This window comes from Ochotona curzoniae, unplaced genomic scaffold (genome assembly GCF_017591425.1).
Source record: "Ochotona curzoniae isolate NIBS_2020 unplaced genomic scaffold, NIBS_Ocur_1.0 scaffold_4812, whole genome shotgun sequence".
Taxonomy (NCBI): domain Eukaryota; kingdom Metazoa; phylum Chordata; class Mammalia; order Lagomorpha; family Ochotonidae; genus Ochotona; species Ochotona curzoniae.
This window is the reverse complement of record NW_024467124.1, coordinates 2771093-2789557: the sequence shown is the minus strand read 5'-3', so window position 1 is coordinate 2789557 and position 18465 is coordinate 2771093. Positions and strand designations below refer to the sequence as shown.

Here is an 18465-nt window from a genome sequence, read left to right as displayed (position 1 = left end):
TGTACTTTAATATATAACATACTTAACAAATGTGTCACAGGTGATTAAAGTTTCTTATTTACAGGACAAGCAAATAGTTTTGAAGATCAAATATATCAAGCTGCCAATTAATATGGTGGATTCCTTTACATACTTTAGCTTAATGCTTTTCTATGCTCTTTAGTTTTGTTCTGTTATTTCATCAACTTTTTGGCGTTCATATGCCAATGCTATACTTGAAAATGCATAGCAAGTAATATACACACACACTGGGGAAATACAGTGGAGGAGCAAGTGTTGTGGCACAGTGTGTTAAGCTGCCATTTGGTGCATGTCCCACGTCCAACTCAGACCCAGTTTCCTGCTAATGGATCTGGGGGAGCAGCAGATGACACAGTCCAAGCACTTGGATTATATGGCTCCTGGCTTTGACCTGCCACAGCCCCAGCTACTGAGAGCATTGGAGGAGTAAACCAGCAAACGAAAGTCCTCCCTTTTTCTCTCTTCCCTTATTTCTCTTACTCCTTCCTTTCTTTCTCCTTTACTCTCCTTCCTCTCTAAATCACAATGGCTTTGAAACAATAAATAAAACTTAAGAGGAAAAATGATAAAATCTTTCCCAGATGTACTCTCCTATGACATAGGACCAGAATATATGACCAATTCATATATTCTCACCTAGTAATTACTGGGATTAGCTTCCAGAATATCCCTATAAAGTTTCTATTATGAAAGTACAAAGAAACAAAGTGCACTTCATTTTCTGGTCCTTGCTAAGCCATCTTAACACTGCTTTTCACCTCTCGTTTTCATAAAACACCTCAGAGATCCTTCCTGGGATGTTTAGAGAGTGTTCTGACAGCTGCACAGTATGATGCCGAATTCACATGTCACGATGTATTTAGAAGTTCTTCATGAAGTTTCAGGTCATTTCTTATCTTTCTTTGGTCGCAGAATGCTGCAGTAAAAGCATGCATACATGAGGACAGCCTCTCAGACTGGCTCTGCTGCAACACTCCCTTTACCACGAAAGGCTCGTGTCTTTAGTGAGCTTTTCTGTTGGGATGATTAGCTGGGTTGGCTTGTTTCTTTACTTAATTAACAAGGAAAGTTAGTCCTTGTAATGCAGTAGACAGTGTTTTCCACACCATTATTTCTCCATTGACTTTATATTCTTAATGCAGAGTATGTTTTATTTTAAGAAATAAAGTTATCAACCATTTTCTTGCATGGCTTTTAGATTTGAGGAATAGCTACAAAAATCTCTACTCCAAGAACCTAACACTGTCCCTCATTGGTGCACATGACACATGGCGTTCATTTCTTTCATGGAAATCTGATAAATCTGGGCCATGTGTCAGAACATGGTGCAAAGCAAAGACACAGCATGCTTGCCTGGCTGGTGTCATGTGCCCTACACCACCAGTCTCAGACGTGTGCAATATGCACTAAATGTTTACATAAAGTTGATCCTTTCTCTGTCTCTCTTCTATTTCGTTAACAGTCTGTCTGTGTACCAGTACTATTCCATTTTAATTATTACAGCCTTATGTTCTAAAAACCCTCCAACACTATCCAGTATTTTCCCTAAAACAAAACTTTTTATTTCTGAACAAATTTTAGAAATCAGACAGACAAAGGTTCAAATTCCAATTTCATCTCTTACTGTTTGTAAGATGTGAAACAGTGAGCCTTGGCTTTCTAATTCATATAATCCTAAATACTTTAAAGTCCAGCTCCCTGCCTGTGGCCCGGGAAAGCAGTCGAGGACGGCCCAAAGCTTTGGGACCCTGCAACCGCGTGGGAGACCCCGAGGGGGCTCCTGGCTTCGGATCGGCATAGTATCGGCCGTTGCGCTCACTTGGGGAGTGAATCATCAGACGGAAGATCTTCCTCTCTGTCTCTCCTCTCTGTATATCCGCCTTTCCAATAAAAAAAATAATAAAAATAAATCTTTAAAGTTTCCTTTAATCTGGGGACATTCTCACTACAACCCACGACACATTGAGGACCCTCTATGAATGGTTGCTAGCCCAGCTGTGTTGCCAGGTTTCAAATGGCTGAGAATCTATCCATAAATTTCACAAAAATCAATTCAGCTGGACTGCTTGTTTTGCCAACTAGCACCACAGATCTCAAACAAAATCTCAAACAAGATGTATTCTGAGGGAGCATAAAGAAGAATTAAAACCCTATTTGAACAAGTATGCACTTGAAAACATTTGTGGAGCAACCACTTTGTGCCAGGATCCATCTGGGGTTCTAAGGGTACACACAGACTACAATGCTCAATGTCTCAGGCCTGCAGGGCCAAGTCACAGTGAAGGGCTGGGTCACCTGCTGGCTTCTCCTCCTCATAAAGTTCTTCAGGCTGCTGCACTCCCAGATCTCCCTGCTGAGCCTTGGGCTCTGCTTGGCATTCCCTGCTTCAGTATCTTTATGCAGCCATTGCGACTGCTTTCTTGGCCACGCTGTCCATCTGACTCTATGACTTTGCCCCATAAACGTAATCACCAATGAATCTATATATCTTCTCCATCATCCTCTAACATGTATCACCAAGTCCCAATTTATCTCTATGGTCTACAAGCTCCTACAGCTCAATCACTACATGAAAGTGTTCATCATTTTATTCTTTAAACCTGTTCCCATGGCCAGCTCTAAAGTCAGCTGATGCCATGGTATAACTTCTTTCATTTACACTTCAGTTATGTGGGTTCCTCTGCCTTTCTGCCATATGCAAAGTTCTAAAATAAGCCTGTCCCTAAGGGAGAGAAACCTGTGATTTTATCTGGATCATATTGCAAAGGTGACAAGAAAGTCACTACCAACTGTACTATAATATTCAACTGTCTGAGTTTATTATAGTGAATAATTTTGCTGCTGGCTTTGAGGACATGGACCACTACACTGTTGGAGGACCTGTGACAGGACTGAGAGACAAGGAATTGTAACTTTGAGTGTTTGCTTGGCAGTTAGCAGGTAAGCAGGGCATTCAGTCCTACAACCACAAGGAAATGACTCTGCCAACAACCACAGTGCTTGGAAGAATATGGGGAGTCCTAAGAGGTACTCAGCCATGTCAACAGCTTGATTCTACCTTGAGACCCTGAACATAGAACTACCAAACTGTGTCTAATTGTCTATGATAGCTTCCTCAATTTCACCTCTCCTTATTCACCCAATACATGGGGAATTTACATATTTCCAAACAGTAGGGCTGTCTTCTACTATTAAACCTGACCTGACATGGTAACAAAAACAGCCTTCAACAGTTGTAACCAACAGACCTGCTCACAGGTCAGCTACTGAAGCTCTTTATAACACATAGCAAGTAAAACAAACAAAAGAACCAACATACTCTTCCCAAGGAGTGTACAATAATCAAACCCCTGGATGTCAGTCTCACACATACAGATTACACTTTAAACTCTGTGAATTAGTCTCACCAGAGAAAACATATTATTTGTCTTTTGGGGACTGGCTTATTCCTCTAAGGATTACTGATTCCATTTGGATCTATTTAGTTGCAAAAGACAAGATTTCAATCTTTGGTGGGGCTGAGTAGTATTCCAGGGTAAATATGTACCACATTTTCTTTAACCAGTCATTAGTTAATGGGCACTAATATCTACACTACTCTGATTATTAATTGCAGTCAAGAGGACAGGACCGTGATCTGTGCAGCTATTTCAAATCATCCTGTTAGAACTCTGTTGGCCTCTCCTGTCTCTTCACCCTCAGCCTCTTGAGCACCAGGGACTTCTGCGTATCCTGCTCTTTCTTGTTCCATAAGAATCTGATACCTGGGCTTTTGGGGATCAGACTGATTTCATCAACTAGCAGAAAACATTAACATCCTATGTAATAACTCCAGAAACAAATATTTGAATTGTACTTGCTGTTTCAACTCTACTTTTCAAATTCTCTTTTGCTGTAATCTAATGTGGAATATGAAGTGAAAAGGAAGTAAGTCTACCTTTCAGATAAATGCTGAATATTGTGGAATATTTTTCCATGTTAAATTGGAATTTGGCTGTATTCAGAAACAGGGAAATTCCTCCCTTTTGTTAAAATACTTGATGACACAGAGTGATAGATGGCAAAAGAAATTTCCCTACAACATTTGATAATATACATACAAAAAAAGTAGCCTTACAAATATCCTCCATCCTTTCTCAAAAACAAATCACTTTTTTATTTGTTTATATATTTATTTAGCAGCACAGAAGAGATTGGGAAAGAGATACAAATACCCAAGATCTTCCATCTGCTGGTTCACGGCCCCAGAGGCTGCAACAATGAGGTCTTTTTGGTAGAGCCAAAACCAACAACAAGAACATCCTTCTAGATTTCCTGTACAAGTGGCAAGGTCACAAGCAGTTGGGCCATCTTCTACTGCCTTCCCACGAAGGCAGAAAGCTGGATCAGAATTAGAGTAGCTCAAAATCTGTCACTCTGATATGGTTGCCAACATCACAAACAGTTGCTTAACCCATTGCACCACAGCTTCAGGCCCTCTTCACCTTTAAATACATTTCATTGACTGTTGCAAACCCTTAACAGTCTTATTAATTGCAGCAAAAATTTTTAAAAAATAAAAACTAAGCCCTACCAAAAAAAAAAAAAAAAGAAACGAAAATAACGCCCCCCCCAAAATATTTTTTTTTTTTAGTATCTATTTACAAACTTTGGAAAACAGAGTTCATTGCACTTATCCAAAGCTGAGGTATACTGTGGCTTTCTGATGTCTCTCAGTCAGGGCCCCATATCAAGTGAACTTCCCATACCCATATCTACCCTAGTCAAACCATAGTCTCATAATCCATCAGGATTATTCTTGGATTTACAAGAAGAAAAAAACTCTTAAGCTCTTCCACTCTATAACTCTTGTCTTTAGGAAGAAAAAAAAGAAAAAAGAAAAAAAATTGAGCCCCACCTAGAGAATGGATTCAACTTCGGCCATAAAGTTTTAAGTGGTGAAGGCCAAGATTAAAATCCATTGCCTTTTCAAGGCTATTCTACAATGCTGCCAACAGCAACATCTGCTTCAGTCACATACATCATTACAATCCTGTTGTGTATCTCATGTGTCATGCTTACCCAGCCCCATGTCTATTTTCAAGATACTTCCTGGGCATACACTATTCCTACCTGAATACTCAATTTCATCTATCAATGTACTAAGTATGAATATGTGAGCAAACTGTGCTCTGTCACTGCATTTACCAGGTTGGGCTTAAAAGCCATTAATTACATCAGAACATCTTTGGTACTCCTCATGCTTGAACCCCAGTTACCTTCCTTACTCTGAAGGGCGGCCATCCCTTAGAGAGCTTACGGGTTGCCCATTTCTGTGTCACTCTGAATTACTCTGCAGATAGTTCCCTTTAGTTAACAAAACTCTACAATTCTTCAGAGAATGAAAAACATATCATAATATACCTTTCAAAGTTCTCTATTTAAATCCGTTGATTTTAAGAGGCTCAGAGGTGGAGGAAGAATTAGAACTAAACATTTATCACAAATGTATGTGTGTGTGTGTGTGTGTGTAATCAGAGGTCACACATTTTATTATTGTTTAGCCAAATAAAAGTTCATTGTATGCTTGTGCAGCTTTCATTGCTATTTAGCAAATTAGAAACTTTAGTCTACAAACGGTTTGGGGGCAGTTAGTGCCTAGAAAACCTACATGTACACCAAACACCTACGAAATCACCTTGAAATCCCCAGTTACCAAGGGCCTACACTTGGCTGTTTGATTCTAAAGGTGTAGATGGGAAAAGCTGGCAAAGGACACCCAAGATGACACATATCTTCATGCCACATGCAGGGAAAAATCACAACATGTCAATGTGTCTAACATGAACACAGAAACAACCTCTTCTCATCTTCACAACACTATGAACTACAGCAACTAAAGCAAGAGTTCACCCTCACTGAAGAATTTAGTAAACAAAGGGAAGATGGATAATAATATTGCAAAAAGAGAGGGTGGGTTGGGAATGCCAATAGGAAAAGGATACAGTGGGAAATGTCTCTGGATAATACTGAAAAATTCACTGGAAATTAAACACATATATACCACAGTATGAGAATTCCACTAAGAAGACTTTGTCTTAAATCAGCTGAAAAATTATGCATATATCAAAAAGATATATGGGATTGGCATGGCAGATTAAGCAGCAACTTGGAACATCTGGATCCCGTATCACAGTGCTGGTTTAAGTCCAGGCTTCCCTGCTTCCAATCCAGCTTACTGTTAGTGTGACCTAAGGCAGCAGATAATGATTCAGCAGCTGGAGTCCCTTCTACTTATGGGGCAGAAGTAACACAGAGTGCTAGGCTCCTGACCTCAAACTGGCTCAGCCCTGGCTGTCACAGGCATCTGGGGACAGGACACAGCAGATGGCAGATGTCTCTGCATCTCTGCCCCTCCCTTTCAAACAGATCAAAAAGAAAGAAACCTTTGTAAAAGGCACATAAATAAGCAAATTTATTATACCATAAGTTATCATAACAATAGAAAGCAACCTAAATATTTATAGTGGGCCACTGTTCACACACACACACACACACACACACACACACACACACACAACACATTCTCTAAAAAGAATACTATGTAGCACTGAAAAGAACAGAAAAGCCTAAATCTGCAAGACATACACAATCAAGTGAAAAAAATGCAAGGTATATAACAGTAACCCCAGAGCAAGGCCACATGGGATATGACGATGCATGGATAATGTACGTGAACACGTGCATAAAGGTTGGGTATCTTACTTTTCTGTGTTGTGGCTTCCTGTGAAGATGTATAAGAGACTATAAACAATCGCACCTTGGGGAAAATAACTGTGTGAGGGGGCAAGGCTGCAGAATTTCCTTCTTATTTTAATACTTGTCCATGCTATTCACTTTTTAATCATATATATTTTAAATTCTATACAGAAATATACAAAATAATTATAATCTAGAAAGATATTCATTGGCAGATATTATTAGCATCTAAAAATTACTAGATGTCCAAGATATAAAACTACCATTTCAAAAGCAGATGTTTTAGAAACATTCAACATTGTATTTCTTTGATGTTTTATGCACTTCATCTGCCAACGGGATTTGACTTGATTACCTGGAAACGCCATTTGTGAAAACAGGAGAGTAACACAGAAAGGATGGTGTTAATATCTCAAGGATGTACAAGGCTACAATTGTGGAATAACACATTAAGCCACCATCTGCAATGCCAGCATCCCCTCAGAGTGCCAATTTGACACTCTGCTGCTCTACTTCTGATGCAGTGCCCTACTCCTGTGCCTATGAGAGAAGTGAAAAGACAGCCCAAATACTCAGGTCCCTGCACCCACATGAGAGATCCAGATGGGGATCCTAGCTGCTGGTTTTGTGTTGGCCCAGCCAGGAACATTGTAGATATTTAGGTAGTGAGCTAGTGTTTGGAAGATTTCTTCTTCTCCCTCTCTCTGTAATTCTGCCTTGAAATAAATAAAACGAATCTTTAAAAAAAAAAAAAAGAACAACAAAGAATAAAAACACATGCAAGATTCATTTACAAAAAGAATTTACCAAATCCAAGCATGATTTAATCTTTTTATCCACAGTGAATGCAACCCCAGAGGTGATCCAACTTACAGTGTTAATCTGCTAAAATTCAACTAAGGCAGATGGACACAGTGTGACGGGCAACAAGCCACAACTGACAGTGCGATGTGAAATCCATATGTGAATATCCTTTGTAATAACATGCACTAAACATCACCAAACCTAATTTAGTAATATGGATCTTCAAAGTATCGTCTTCTTACTATTGATCAGATCAATTCATTTGCAAGGAGTTGCCAGTAAGCATCAGGAGCATCACTTACACGTATTTCCGGAACCTGACTATGCACAGCCTCCACTGGAACAGTGCCTATGGAAGTGTGAGCATGGCTGCAGTCCACCAAGGGGAAGATTCCATGTGAGGGAAGAGTAAAGGGAAGCGCTTCAGGACTGAGTTAGAAACTAAGCCACGTTTTACGAGGACACTTGGAATTATACTAATGCGCAAGAGACAGGAGGTCCAATATTCAAGATTTAGAGCAAGATAACCAAGTCCTTGCAAGAGGTGATAATGATTCTGGCTGCTCAAGAAGTGATAGCGATTTTAAAAATCAGAAAATATGTTTTGCATGGGGAAGAGGAGCTCCCCATAACAAACTAAAGGAAAAAGTAAAAATACAACAGCCAATAGTGATGAACTACAGCCCCGTTAGTAGGTGAGATGCATACAGCTGATTTTCCTATGACAATGGTTACAGACATGAATAGGCACCAGGCTCACCCAGGTTGTTAAACTGCAGATTACTGCACTCCACCCCCCGATGATCTGTTTAAGTGAATCTGAATTGGACCCAAGGAATTTGCATGTCTAACAAGCTGCTGCTGGTCAGAGGAACCACATGTGGAAAACTACATCCCAAGAATAATTTGAAGTATACCAAACACTGAATTCCCTCAATCTGTCTCTTCAGAGGGCATGGTATAGCAAACCTAAAATAGTGAGAATCGCATCCTCCAGTAGCTGTGACAGATGCAGGCCTGCTCAGATTTGGTCCAGGCAATCTTTTAAACACAGTTTTTCTCTGGAGGAAACATACAGGGTTATGAATTTTCCTGGAACATTCCCAAGAGACAGAACCAACGTATACCTAGGAAATGAACTCCAGGCGCGTGGCAGTCATCCCTGAGGGGCTGAGAGGAAGAAACAGCAGCAGTACCTGCACCTATCTCCAGACCACGGTGACACTGCAGAGCTCATCAAACCACATCCACCAGGACAAAACCAAACAGAATGCAGAACTGCAGGACCACAGAAAGACGCCCAAACCCACAAACAGGTAAGTGATAAGAGCCCATGAGAGTACCATCAATGAGAATTCTGTAACAGTCCTTTGCTTCCGAAACTGTCACTACAGAGACCTTCTGACCACTCAAACATCTTTTAAATTTGCAGCAATAAATAAAAGTTGCCACAATAAAAAAGCACAGGCGAGGTCACTAGAAACGTGATGAACATCATTCTTCCAGGTGTCTAGATGTTGTTGAGAAGTTAACATTTTGGATGTGGTCAGCATTTCCAACAGCAGACTCTGAGTAAAGCAGATCATCTCCATAATGGGGAGGGGTCTCACTGAAGTCATTGAAAGCTTTACTATAAAAACTGAGTCCTCAGGGAAAGAGGTACTCTGACTCCAGACCAAGCTGGCACCCAGAACTAAAACAAGAACTCCTCCTGGGCATCCAGCTCGCTCAATGCCCTGCAAGTTTCACACATGCTCATCCACAAATCTGTGAGTCAATTCTTTAAAATTTCTCCCATTCCATTTCCCCACCTCTCTCTCACTCACATACAGGTATTTGTCTCTCAAGACCCTCAGCACAACCTCTGACATTTCACAACATCCTCTTACTTAATAATTATCTCATATTTCTAAATGAAAAGGACCTCTTCAACGTTTAAAATTACCTTTTAAAATGTACCAGTCTACATCACTATACATAAAACACATAATAATGAGAAATAAGTCGTTTCATGTGGTTGCGATGCCTCTCAGTTTATATCACTGTTCCATTCCATTGCATGAATCTACAGTGCCAGGGTTTGCTCTGTTTTGTATTGTTTTGCTTGGTTGGTTTGTGTTTAGAGGCTTGTGACCAGGAAGCTTAGTCCCAATGTGGTGGCACTGAGGTTGTGGAACTTTGAAGAGGTCAAACCCATAGCAAGGCAAGTAGTTTGTCTGGGCATCACTCTCAAAAGGAATTAATGTTGCTCTCCCAAAGCGAACAAGTTCCCGTGAGAGAGGGTTTTACACAGGTGACCGCCTGGACTCTCCCAGGTCTCCTGTTTGACCCTCTCATCACATGGGTCTTCTACAGCCACTTGTGCCATTATGAAGCTGTCCACTACGGGTCTCTTAGCCAATCCCAGAAGAAGCCTGCATCATATTTCCTGACCTTCCAGAGCAATGAGTTGACTGGGTACTTCTCATAAATAGCCCAGCCTCGGGTACCTTGTTACAGTCAGAATGGACTGAGACAGCACACGCTGTGAAGACAGACCACAGAGCCAGCGTCTCACCAAGCATCGATCCTGGTCCAGCTGCTCCTGAGAACCCTTGCTCAGCTTCCTCTTCTTGCTGGGCTGTTTCATCACCCCTTCTGCACTCCTTAGCCGTGTTTTTCTGCAAAACAGGTCAGCATAAAAAGCATTATAATTCTTGTTCTTCAGAATCACGAAAGTACACAAGGAAACATGCTTTCTGTCATTGGCTTTTATACATAGTCTGATAATGATCTAATACAAAATTCACCACTAGTTTCAGAGCCCCAATATAATCATAAAATAATGGAGCAAGAAAGGTTTTGTAGCTCATTTAAAATTTGTATTACAATGAAAACAGCTGTCACTGTTTGGTCTTCTCTGTGATCAAATGTTTGTTTTCTTGCTGAAGGGAACTCGCCCACCAGACACTGCAATGTCCCACTGTTGCTCTGTACTCACATGCTCTGACTGTCCACAATGTCAAGGTAAAGGAACGTATTCTTGGGAACAGATTTTATTGATACAAGGCAAAACCCCACAATCTGGAACAGAGAAAAAAAAATCTTTAAGTTGTAAATCTAATGTATTAAGAGTATTCTTCACTATAGTAACAGTGTAGTCATTCTTTGAAAAGTTACTCGGAATGAATTTTCTTTAGAGCAGGTCAATTGTTTTTGGAGAACTAATCACCAGTTCTGTACCAATACCACCAGTGCTAAAATTTAAAAACTAAACCAAAAGTATTGACTGGCAACTATGTTAACAATAGACACTTTTTCACAAAGCTTAATAACACTGAATCCTCCAAGGTCCTCAGGTGCTTTAGGTTGCATCTACCGAGAAGAAAACGCATACTTCCCAATTCAAACATAACACCTTTGTGGTTGCCAGCAGCCTAGCATTTACTGAGCCAGCCACTGAGGACTTGCCCTAATTAGGTTCTTGCGCTTCACCATTTCATCACAACACACTCCATACATTGTCACTGTCATATTATTGTTTGTCCAGAAAAAAACATGAAAAGTTTCTATGCCAAAGAGTAGTGTCAACACAGAATTTAGTGACAATCAAATTCCCTTTAGATTAGTTATTACTAAAAATTTGCCTTTTTTCTCTCTCTTTTTTTAAATATCCCAGGCTAGGTTTCCTTTTATTTAAGATTTTTTTTTATGTTTATTGCAAAGTCAGATATACAGAGAGGAGGAGAGACAGAGAGGAACGTCTTCCATCTGATGGTTCACTCCCCCAAGTGACTGCAATGGCCAGTGCTGAGCCGCTCCAAAGCCAGGAGTCAAAAACATCCTTCAGGACTCTCACACGGGTGCAGGGTCCCAAAGCTCTGGGCCATCCTCGACTGCTTTCCCAGGCCACAAGCAGGGAGCTGGATGGGAAGTGGGGTTGCTGGGATTAGAACCGGCGCCCACATGGGATCCCGGTGGGTTCAAGGCAAGAACAATAGCCACTAGGCCACCGCACCAGGCCCTTTCCCTTTTTTCTTAAACATTTCTTGAATTTATCTTCTTCCTCTACTCCCATCAAGGATTCTGATCACCTGCAATTTGTTCACTACCCAATATGTCTTTTGTTTCTCAGCACGAACTTCCGCTGGTCCCTCAACCTCAAAACAATTTTCTTACTCGCACATGTTTTGGCCACAGCACTTAGCACTGCACACTATTTTATTTTGATTTCCAGACAAATCTCTCCGAGGCATCCCCTGACAAAGACAGTGAACTGCTGAAGTCTCTGGCTCACAGCACACTCTCAATCTGTTTGTTGTCCTGTTCTGCATAAACATGTCTCTCCGAATTAGGACTTTCAGAGCTCTCAAGTCCAAAAAATATTAGTTTTTGATTCACACATTACTCCTTTTTCAATGCCGTATCATTACAGTGAGGCTACTTCACAAACTTAATCCCATTCCATTTTTCTTCAATATGCAAAATTTCATAAAGAAAACAAACAGCAAACACACTCCCTCGTATTGATCAGTTCCTAGTCAGATGATGTTTATGTCTTTAAGACAGGCACTTACCGACTAAATTCAATAACATCACATCCACTTTGTAGGATGTAAATACAATTTATCATGCCTAGCCCCTGGTAATACTCTGAACATCTATGCAAATGAGTAGCTTAGACTTGACGCCTTCAGCAAAGTATTACTGCCAAAGACCTCAACATTGCTCAGGCAGCTTTCACAATGAATAATGTCCCGTGCCTTGTCAAACTGGAATCTGCTGGCTCTGAGGATCTTCTCACCATCAAAGGGATCAGCCTCGCTTATCCCTGGCAATGATCTCAACAGAAAAGCCTGGTTTATACTATTGTATTTTTAGGGAAAATATAAAGTCTCTACACCAAGAAGCAGTTTCAAAATACAATCCAGTAACAACAGATTATTATTAGAAATTGTAAAGAGGTAACCAACTGTGCATACCATATTTTACTATCAAACAATACAAATAATCAATAAAATTTAATTTTTTTAAGATTTAATTAATCTTTTTACTGCAAAGTCAGATATACAGAGAGGAAGAGAGACATAGAAGAAGATCTTCTGTCCAATGATTCACTCCCCAAGCGGCCAAAATGGCCAGAGCTGAACTGATCCAAAGCCAGAAGCCAGGAACCTCTTTTCGGTCTCCCATGTGGGTGCAGGATCCCAAACCTTTGGGTCATACTTGACTGCTTTCCCAGGCCACAAGCAGGGAACTAAATGGGAAGCGGGGCTCCCAGGATTAGAACCGGTGACCATATAGGACCCCAGTTAATGCAAGGCGAGGACTTTAGCTACTAAAATACCATGCCAGGCCCCTAAATTTTTCAAAAGTGGAGAAGAATGATACAGAGAGACAGAGAGACAGCAGAGAGAGTCTGATACACAGGACACTTACAGAGAAGTATTATACAACCAACTAGAATGTGTTTGTCACATCCATTTTAACCAATTCAAGAAAACATTTCTTTAAAGATTTATTTATTTCAATTTGGAAGGCAGATTTACAAAGAAAAGAAAGAAAACAAAAGAAATCTTCCATCCACTGGCTCACTTCCCAAATGGCCACAACGGCCACAGCTGAGCCAATCTGAAGCCAGGGACCAGGAGTATCCTTCAGTTCCCCCATGTGTGTGCAGGGCCCCAGTGCCACCCTCTGATACTTTCCCAGTCCACAGGCAGAAGGTTTCACTGGAAGTATAGCAGCTGTGACTTAAATCGGTACCCACATGGGATGCCAGCCCTACAGATGGAGGATTAGTACACTTACTATGCTGCATGGACCACCCCCCCACCCAGAACTCTTCTTTAGCTCAATATTCTTGACAACGTATCAAAATACAGGGATGGTTCCAATTGTCCCTGACACAATACATGGCTTACTACCAAGGGGCCCCAAATGTCACCTGAGCCATGTGATTCCTTGCTAAATTTTGAACAAATGCAGTCGTTCAGATTAAGGAAGAACAGCATCTCTATGAAATGCATGGAACAAACACATCATTGAGGGGAAGTAGAGGCAGATCAGCTAGCAATCGGCTAACAATACCCAAGCACTAACTATAACACTAGACAACACTCAGAGGACTTTGGGGCCGATGCTGTGGAACAGCAGGTAGATGCCACCTGCACCTCTGGAATCTCACATGAACTCCATTTGGAGACCCAGCTGCTTTACTTCCAATTCAGCTACCTACTAATGTGCCTGAGAAAGCAGTGGGAGGCAAACCAAGTGCATAAGCCCCTGTACCCACACAGGGGATGTAGAAGAAGCTCTATGCTCCTGGCTTCAGCCTGTCACAGCTCCAGCTGTTACAGACATTTGGGAAGTGAACCAGCAGAGAGAAGATTTTATCTGTCTTACCCTCTATTTCTGTAGCTGTGCCTTTCAATTAATAATAAAATAGTTAGAAGCCTTGTGAATAGTATTTATGTCATAAAAATATGGGATATAATATATGTAAATGATCAGCATTTCTACAGAGCCTTTAATTTGGAAAGCCTTTATTGATTTTTCACAAAATACCAATAATCAGTTTTACCTTCCTTGCAGTGGGAATTATGACTGCACACTGCCTAACACACAGGGGTGGGAAATGTCCAGCCACGGGCTATGTACAAGCTCTGGCCCAGCCAAGACAACAGCAGGCAGGTCACAAAATTCAATAAATCCAAAAAGCAGAATAATTTTTAAGTTGATAAACACTGGCCCGTAAATGATGTTATAAATATCCAAATGGCCCTTGGCAGTAAAAAGGTTCTCCACCCCAGTTCACACTTGTCTGGCTGACCTCCTAGTTAGGTAGACAAATTAGACTGTTATGTAGGAGCATCTGAACACTTTCAACTCTTCATATTAAAGGAGTCTATTAACAACTACAGTAATTTACCATCTGGTTATGTCCAGGTGTTATATGATAATTCTTTCAAAAAGGATTTATTTATCACTGGTTTTCACAGCCCACGGCATCACAGGTACACTGGGGCAATTCATCAGGTGTCCCAGACAGGGAAAGCAGCACAGGAGTAATGGCCCACTACCCAGGAGAGCCATCCTTCGCCACTATCCTGGGGCAATATTAACATCACCACCTTTCACTCCCCAGATGTCCCAGGGTGAAGAAATCACACAGCACTGTGTGGCTAAGAAACGTTGATAAATTAACATTCATGTAGCTCATGCCATTACGCTCCACACAGGGACATGAGTGTTCAGAGGAGGGAAATATGTCCAACATCCACTGGGGAGGAACGGGTCAGCTGCTTCTAAAGTGCTGCATAGAATTTAAAATGATTTAACATCAAGGCATTGAATAATAACAGTATCAGATAGAATAATAATCCTTCTACCTATTCCTACCATCACATGGAGTCCTACCAAACATAAACCTCAGTTTACACACAGAAACATCAGCACAGGATTAAGTCTGGTGTGCTTATTTTAAGTACTATCTGTCTGAGTTCTTTCTAGAACAGTATTTAACACTTTATTCAAAACAATACAGTGGTTAACATGGAAAAGCATGTCACCTTTAGAAGAAAGTATCTCTTAGAAGCCAAAACTAGTAGCACATAAAAGGTCAAAAATAAAACACAAGCAAGAAGGTAATATTATTCTAAAATTTAAAAATAATAATAAAGCAATACATATCAAGAGAATAAAGAACAAATCCATTTCGGTGGGGGAAGACGCAGATGCAGTGGAGAGATGCTCAGAGACGTGCTGGGATGACTTGACTCATCACTCAGCTAGGCAGAAGTGACAACAAAATCCCTAGACACATCAATGGGGACAGCCATCCACATCCAGAGACTTTTGTTCCTCACCACTCCACAATGACCTCTGAATATCAAATATTAATGTTACACAGAGCATTAAACTCGGTCTTTCTCTCCACTCTGTCTCTGGTCACATGTCCAAGACCAGAAATAACAGTACATAATGCATGAAGTATCCGGATATGAGGTGACCCGAATGTATTCCAAAGCATGCCACATAAGGTTAATAATAAAGCACAATTTAAACATTTCAATACATCTGAAATTAAAATTTCTTGACTACTGTCAGTCATCTATGGCCCTTTTTGTATTATCGCTGCCTGCCTAAACACACACTTGACTACATTTCCTGCTTGATAGAACAACTGTAATCCTTTAATGTCTGGTCAACAAACCATTTGCAGACCATTTAAATAAGGAATAGGATTCCTAGCTGTTACCAGACAAACCATTTGAAGATACAAGTGGAATACATTCCAACACTTGGAAAAAAATCCCAGGGACACCAACACAGCAATGATTCGAGTCCCTATTGACCTGTTTCTGATTCACTTCCCTACCGATGCACCTCAGAAGGCAGTGAAAGATGAGTTAAATACTGGGCCCCTAGCAGTCACATGGGAGACTCTGATGGAGTTCCTAGCCCCTCGCTTCAGCCCGATCCTGTCCCAGTGTCTGTGGGCATCTGGGGAGTAATCAGCAGAAAGACGATCTCTATCTCTCCCTCTCTGTCATTCTGCCTCCCAAATAAACATACTGTTTTCTTTTAAAAAATAAAAACCAACAATTCAACATTAGTCCCCTGAGGTCATGGATCCTGACACCACGAAGGAAACAGACACTGGTGAGGCCCAGTCAAAAGTGACCCAGTGCTCAGCCGTGATGAAGCTGCCAAGCCAGTTAAGTAACACATTTCATTTTAAATATGTGCAGGAATGATAAAAAAATATATATATATTAGATTTAAAAAGGGAAAAAAGAATGGGGCTTGGGAGGTCTGGGAACTGCCGACAGGCATGTGTCAACAGTGCAGTGAAGTTCTGGGGTTCAACAGCACAAACAGGTAACACTAGTTAATGATGCTTTAGTGTGTATTTTTCTAAAAAAAATCACTTTTAATAAAATACATTCTAAGTGGTATGAAAACATCATAAAATTCCATAATTGACTATTTTTCCTCCCATTGCTTGAGATAGTGAAGATAAAACAGTGGCATACTAGACTAAATGAAAGAATTCATATGCAGTCACACTTAGCAAATCTACCTTCCATTTTGTGGAAGGTGTGGCTCGTTTAGGGATGAGGAAAGTTCTTTGTGAATTCTAAAGCACTATGAGCTGATTTTATTAGAACCTTGTCCGTGGAGTTATAAATCTCTCTTGACAACTGTGTCATTTTGCCTTTACTTTATCAAATCTGTGTTTTGGAACATATAATACAATTAGAGTGCTTCTGAAGTGTCCTCTTCACATATTTATAGTCATGAGAGGAAAATATAATACTAACAACATTTAAAAAGAAAAACATACACTAAGACCTCTCTTTGATCATTAGCACTTCACCTTTGTCTTTCCAAAATTTGTTTTTCTAAGGTACTAAGGCTCTTGGAAACCAATTGCTATTTTAGCTATATAAATAACACACTCTCACAGAACATTAATTACTTAGGTATTAGAGCTTCATAATTTCTCTAAAATCATTAAAATTTAAAAACTAAAAGTAATACATGCTTCTTAACTCTAGTACTATACTTTTAAAACCACCTATCAAATTTGAGTTTTTCTTCCAATGCCTGTCTATAGTTACCCTTTAATGCTGATATTTTCATCCAATTATTACTACATAAAATTTAATGGTCAAATGATCATTAAATTAACGTCACAAGTCGACACAGGCCAGACCTGTGATGCCATGTGTTTTAAAAATCATTCAGGGCTATTAATAAACATTTCCTGAGAATCTCTTATGAGAATGGCGAACTTTCTGGCAGATCAATACTTCGTCATATGTCAGCTAAAGAAAATCTAAAGAAAATACTAAATTCAGAGAGCTATGAAAGTAATAAGGACAAGATAACCTGAAAGAAGAAAAAAAAAAAGCTCTGTCTCAGAGAGTCAGTTATCCAACTGCAGCAACACTCTCCTTGCTTCACAGAGGACTGCGGCATAGCTTATGCGATCTTGTGAGGTTAGACCTGAAGGGCCTCAAACTACTACCAGATTTATTCTGATATTTAGCAAGGTGAGAAGCAAAACAAAACTAAGCATCTATAAAGCAAAAGAGAGTTTTGTATGAGTCTCAGTGCTGTAAAACAAAAATTAGAACTGAAGACTTGGCAATGAAAAGAGACAACAGATTCACAATTAAACTCATATAGAGGTGGGGCCCCAAAAATAGCAATGAACCAGAGACAAACCAGAGCTTACAGAAGCTTTAAAGTTATTAATCCTCCAATTTAACAGCTCTGTAAAGCAAAGAGTAAAGTTGGAGGGGTGGGCACAATGTACTATTCTGTAATATGTGAAACCTCTACAATTTTTATACATAATTTCTGCCATTTCATCAAAAATTACTAGACATGATAGACAGTAACACAATGTAAAAGCAGAATAGCCCAGTAAACAAAACAGGCACTGAAACTAATAGCCATGAAATTCAAACTAATTATGATGAGTATATTCAAACTAATTAAGGAAAGGGAGCTTGCGTTGTAGGCTAACAATGGGTTAAGCTGACGCCAACACCCCATGTGAGTGCGCGAGTCCAAGTCCAGGCTACTCCACCTCTGATCCAGCTTCCCACTACTGGAGCTGGATAAGCAGTAGAAGTTGGCTCAAATACCTGGGCTCCTGCCACACAAGTGGAAGAGCCAGATGGAGTTCCAGCCTCCTGACTTTAGTTTGGCCCACCTCTAACCACTGCAGTCATGTGGGGAAGGAACCTATAGATAAAGTATCTTTGTCTTCCTCTCCCTTGTAACTCTTCCAAATAAATAAATCTTGTTAAAACCTAGACAATGCAGTATCTGAAACTCACTGATAAATTTATCACTAGTTTCACCCTGCAGTAATCTGAATGGCACTAGTGACACTTCTGCAAATAA

General features: G+C 40.3%; 1 protein-coding gene across 1 annotated transcript in view; it reads right to left on the bottom strand.

Annotated features, from left to right (window-relative positions):
• Positions 1-18465, bottom strand: part of L3MBTL4 (L3MBTL histone methyl-lysine binding protein 4) — a 347858-nt gene that overhangs the window by 302044 nt on the left and 27349 nt on the right. Inside the window, exon 2 of the mRNA XM_040970594.1 lies at positions 10121-10223. Coding sequence (XP_040826528.1) covers positions 10121-10223 — 103 coding nt within the window. The remainder of the gene's footprint in view (positions 1-10120; positions 10224-18465) is intronic.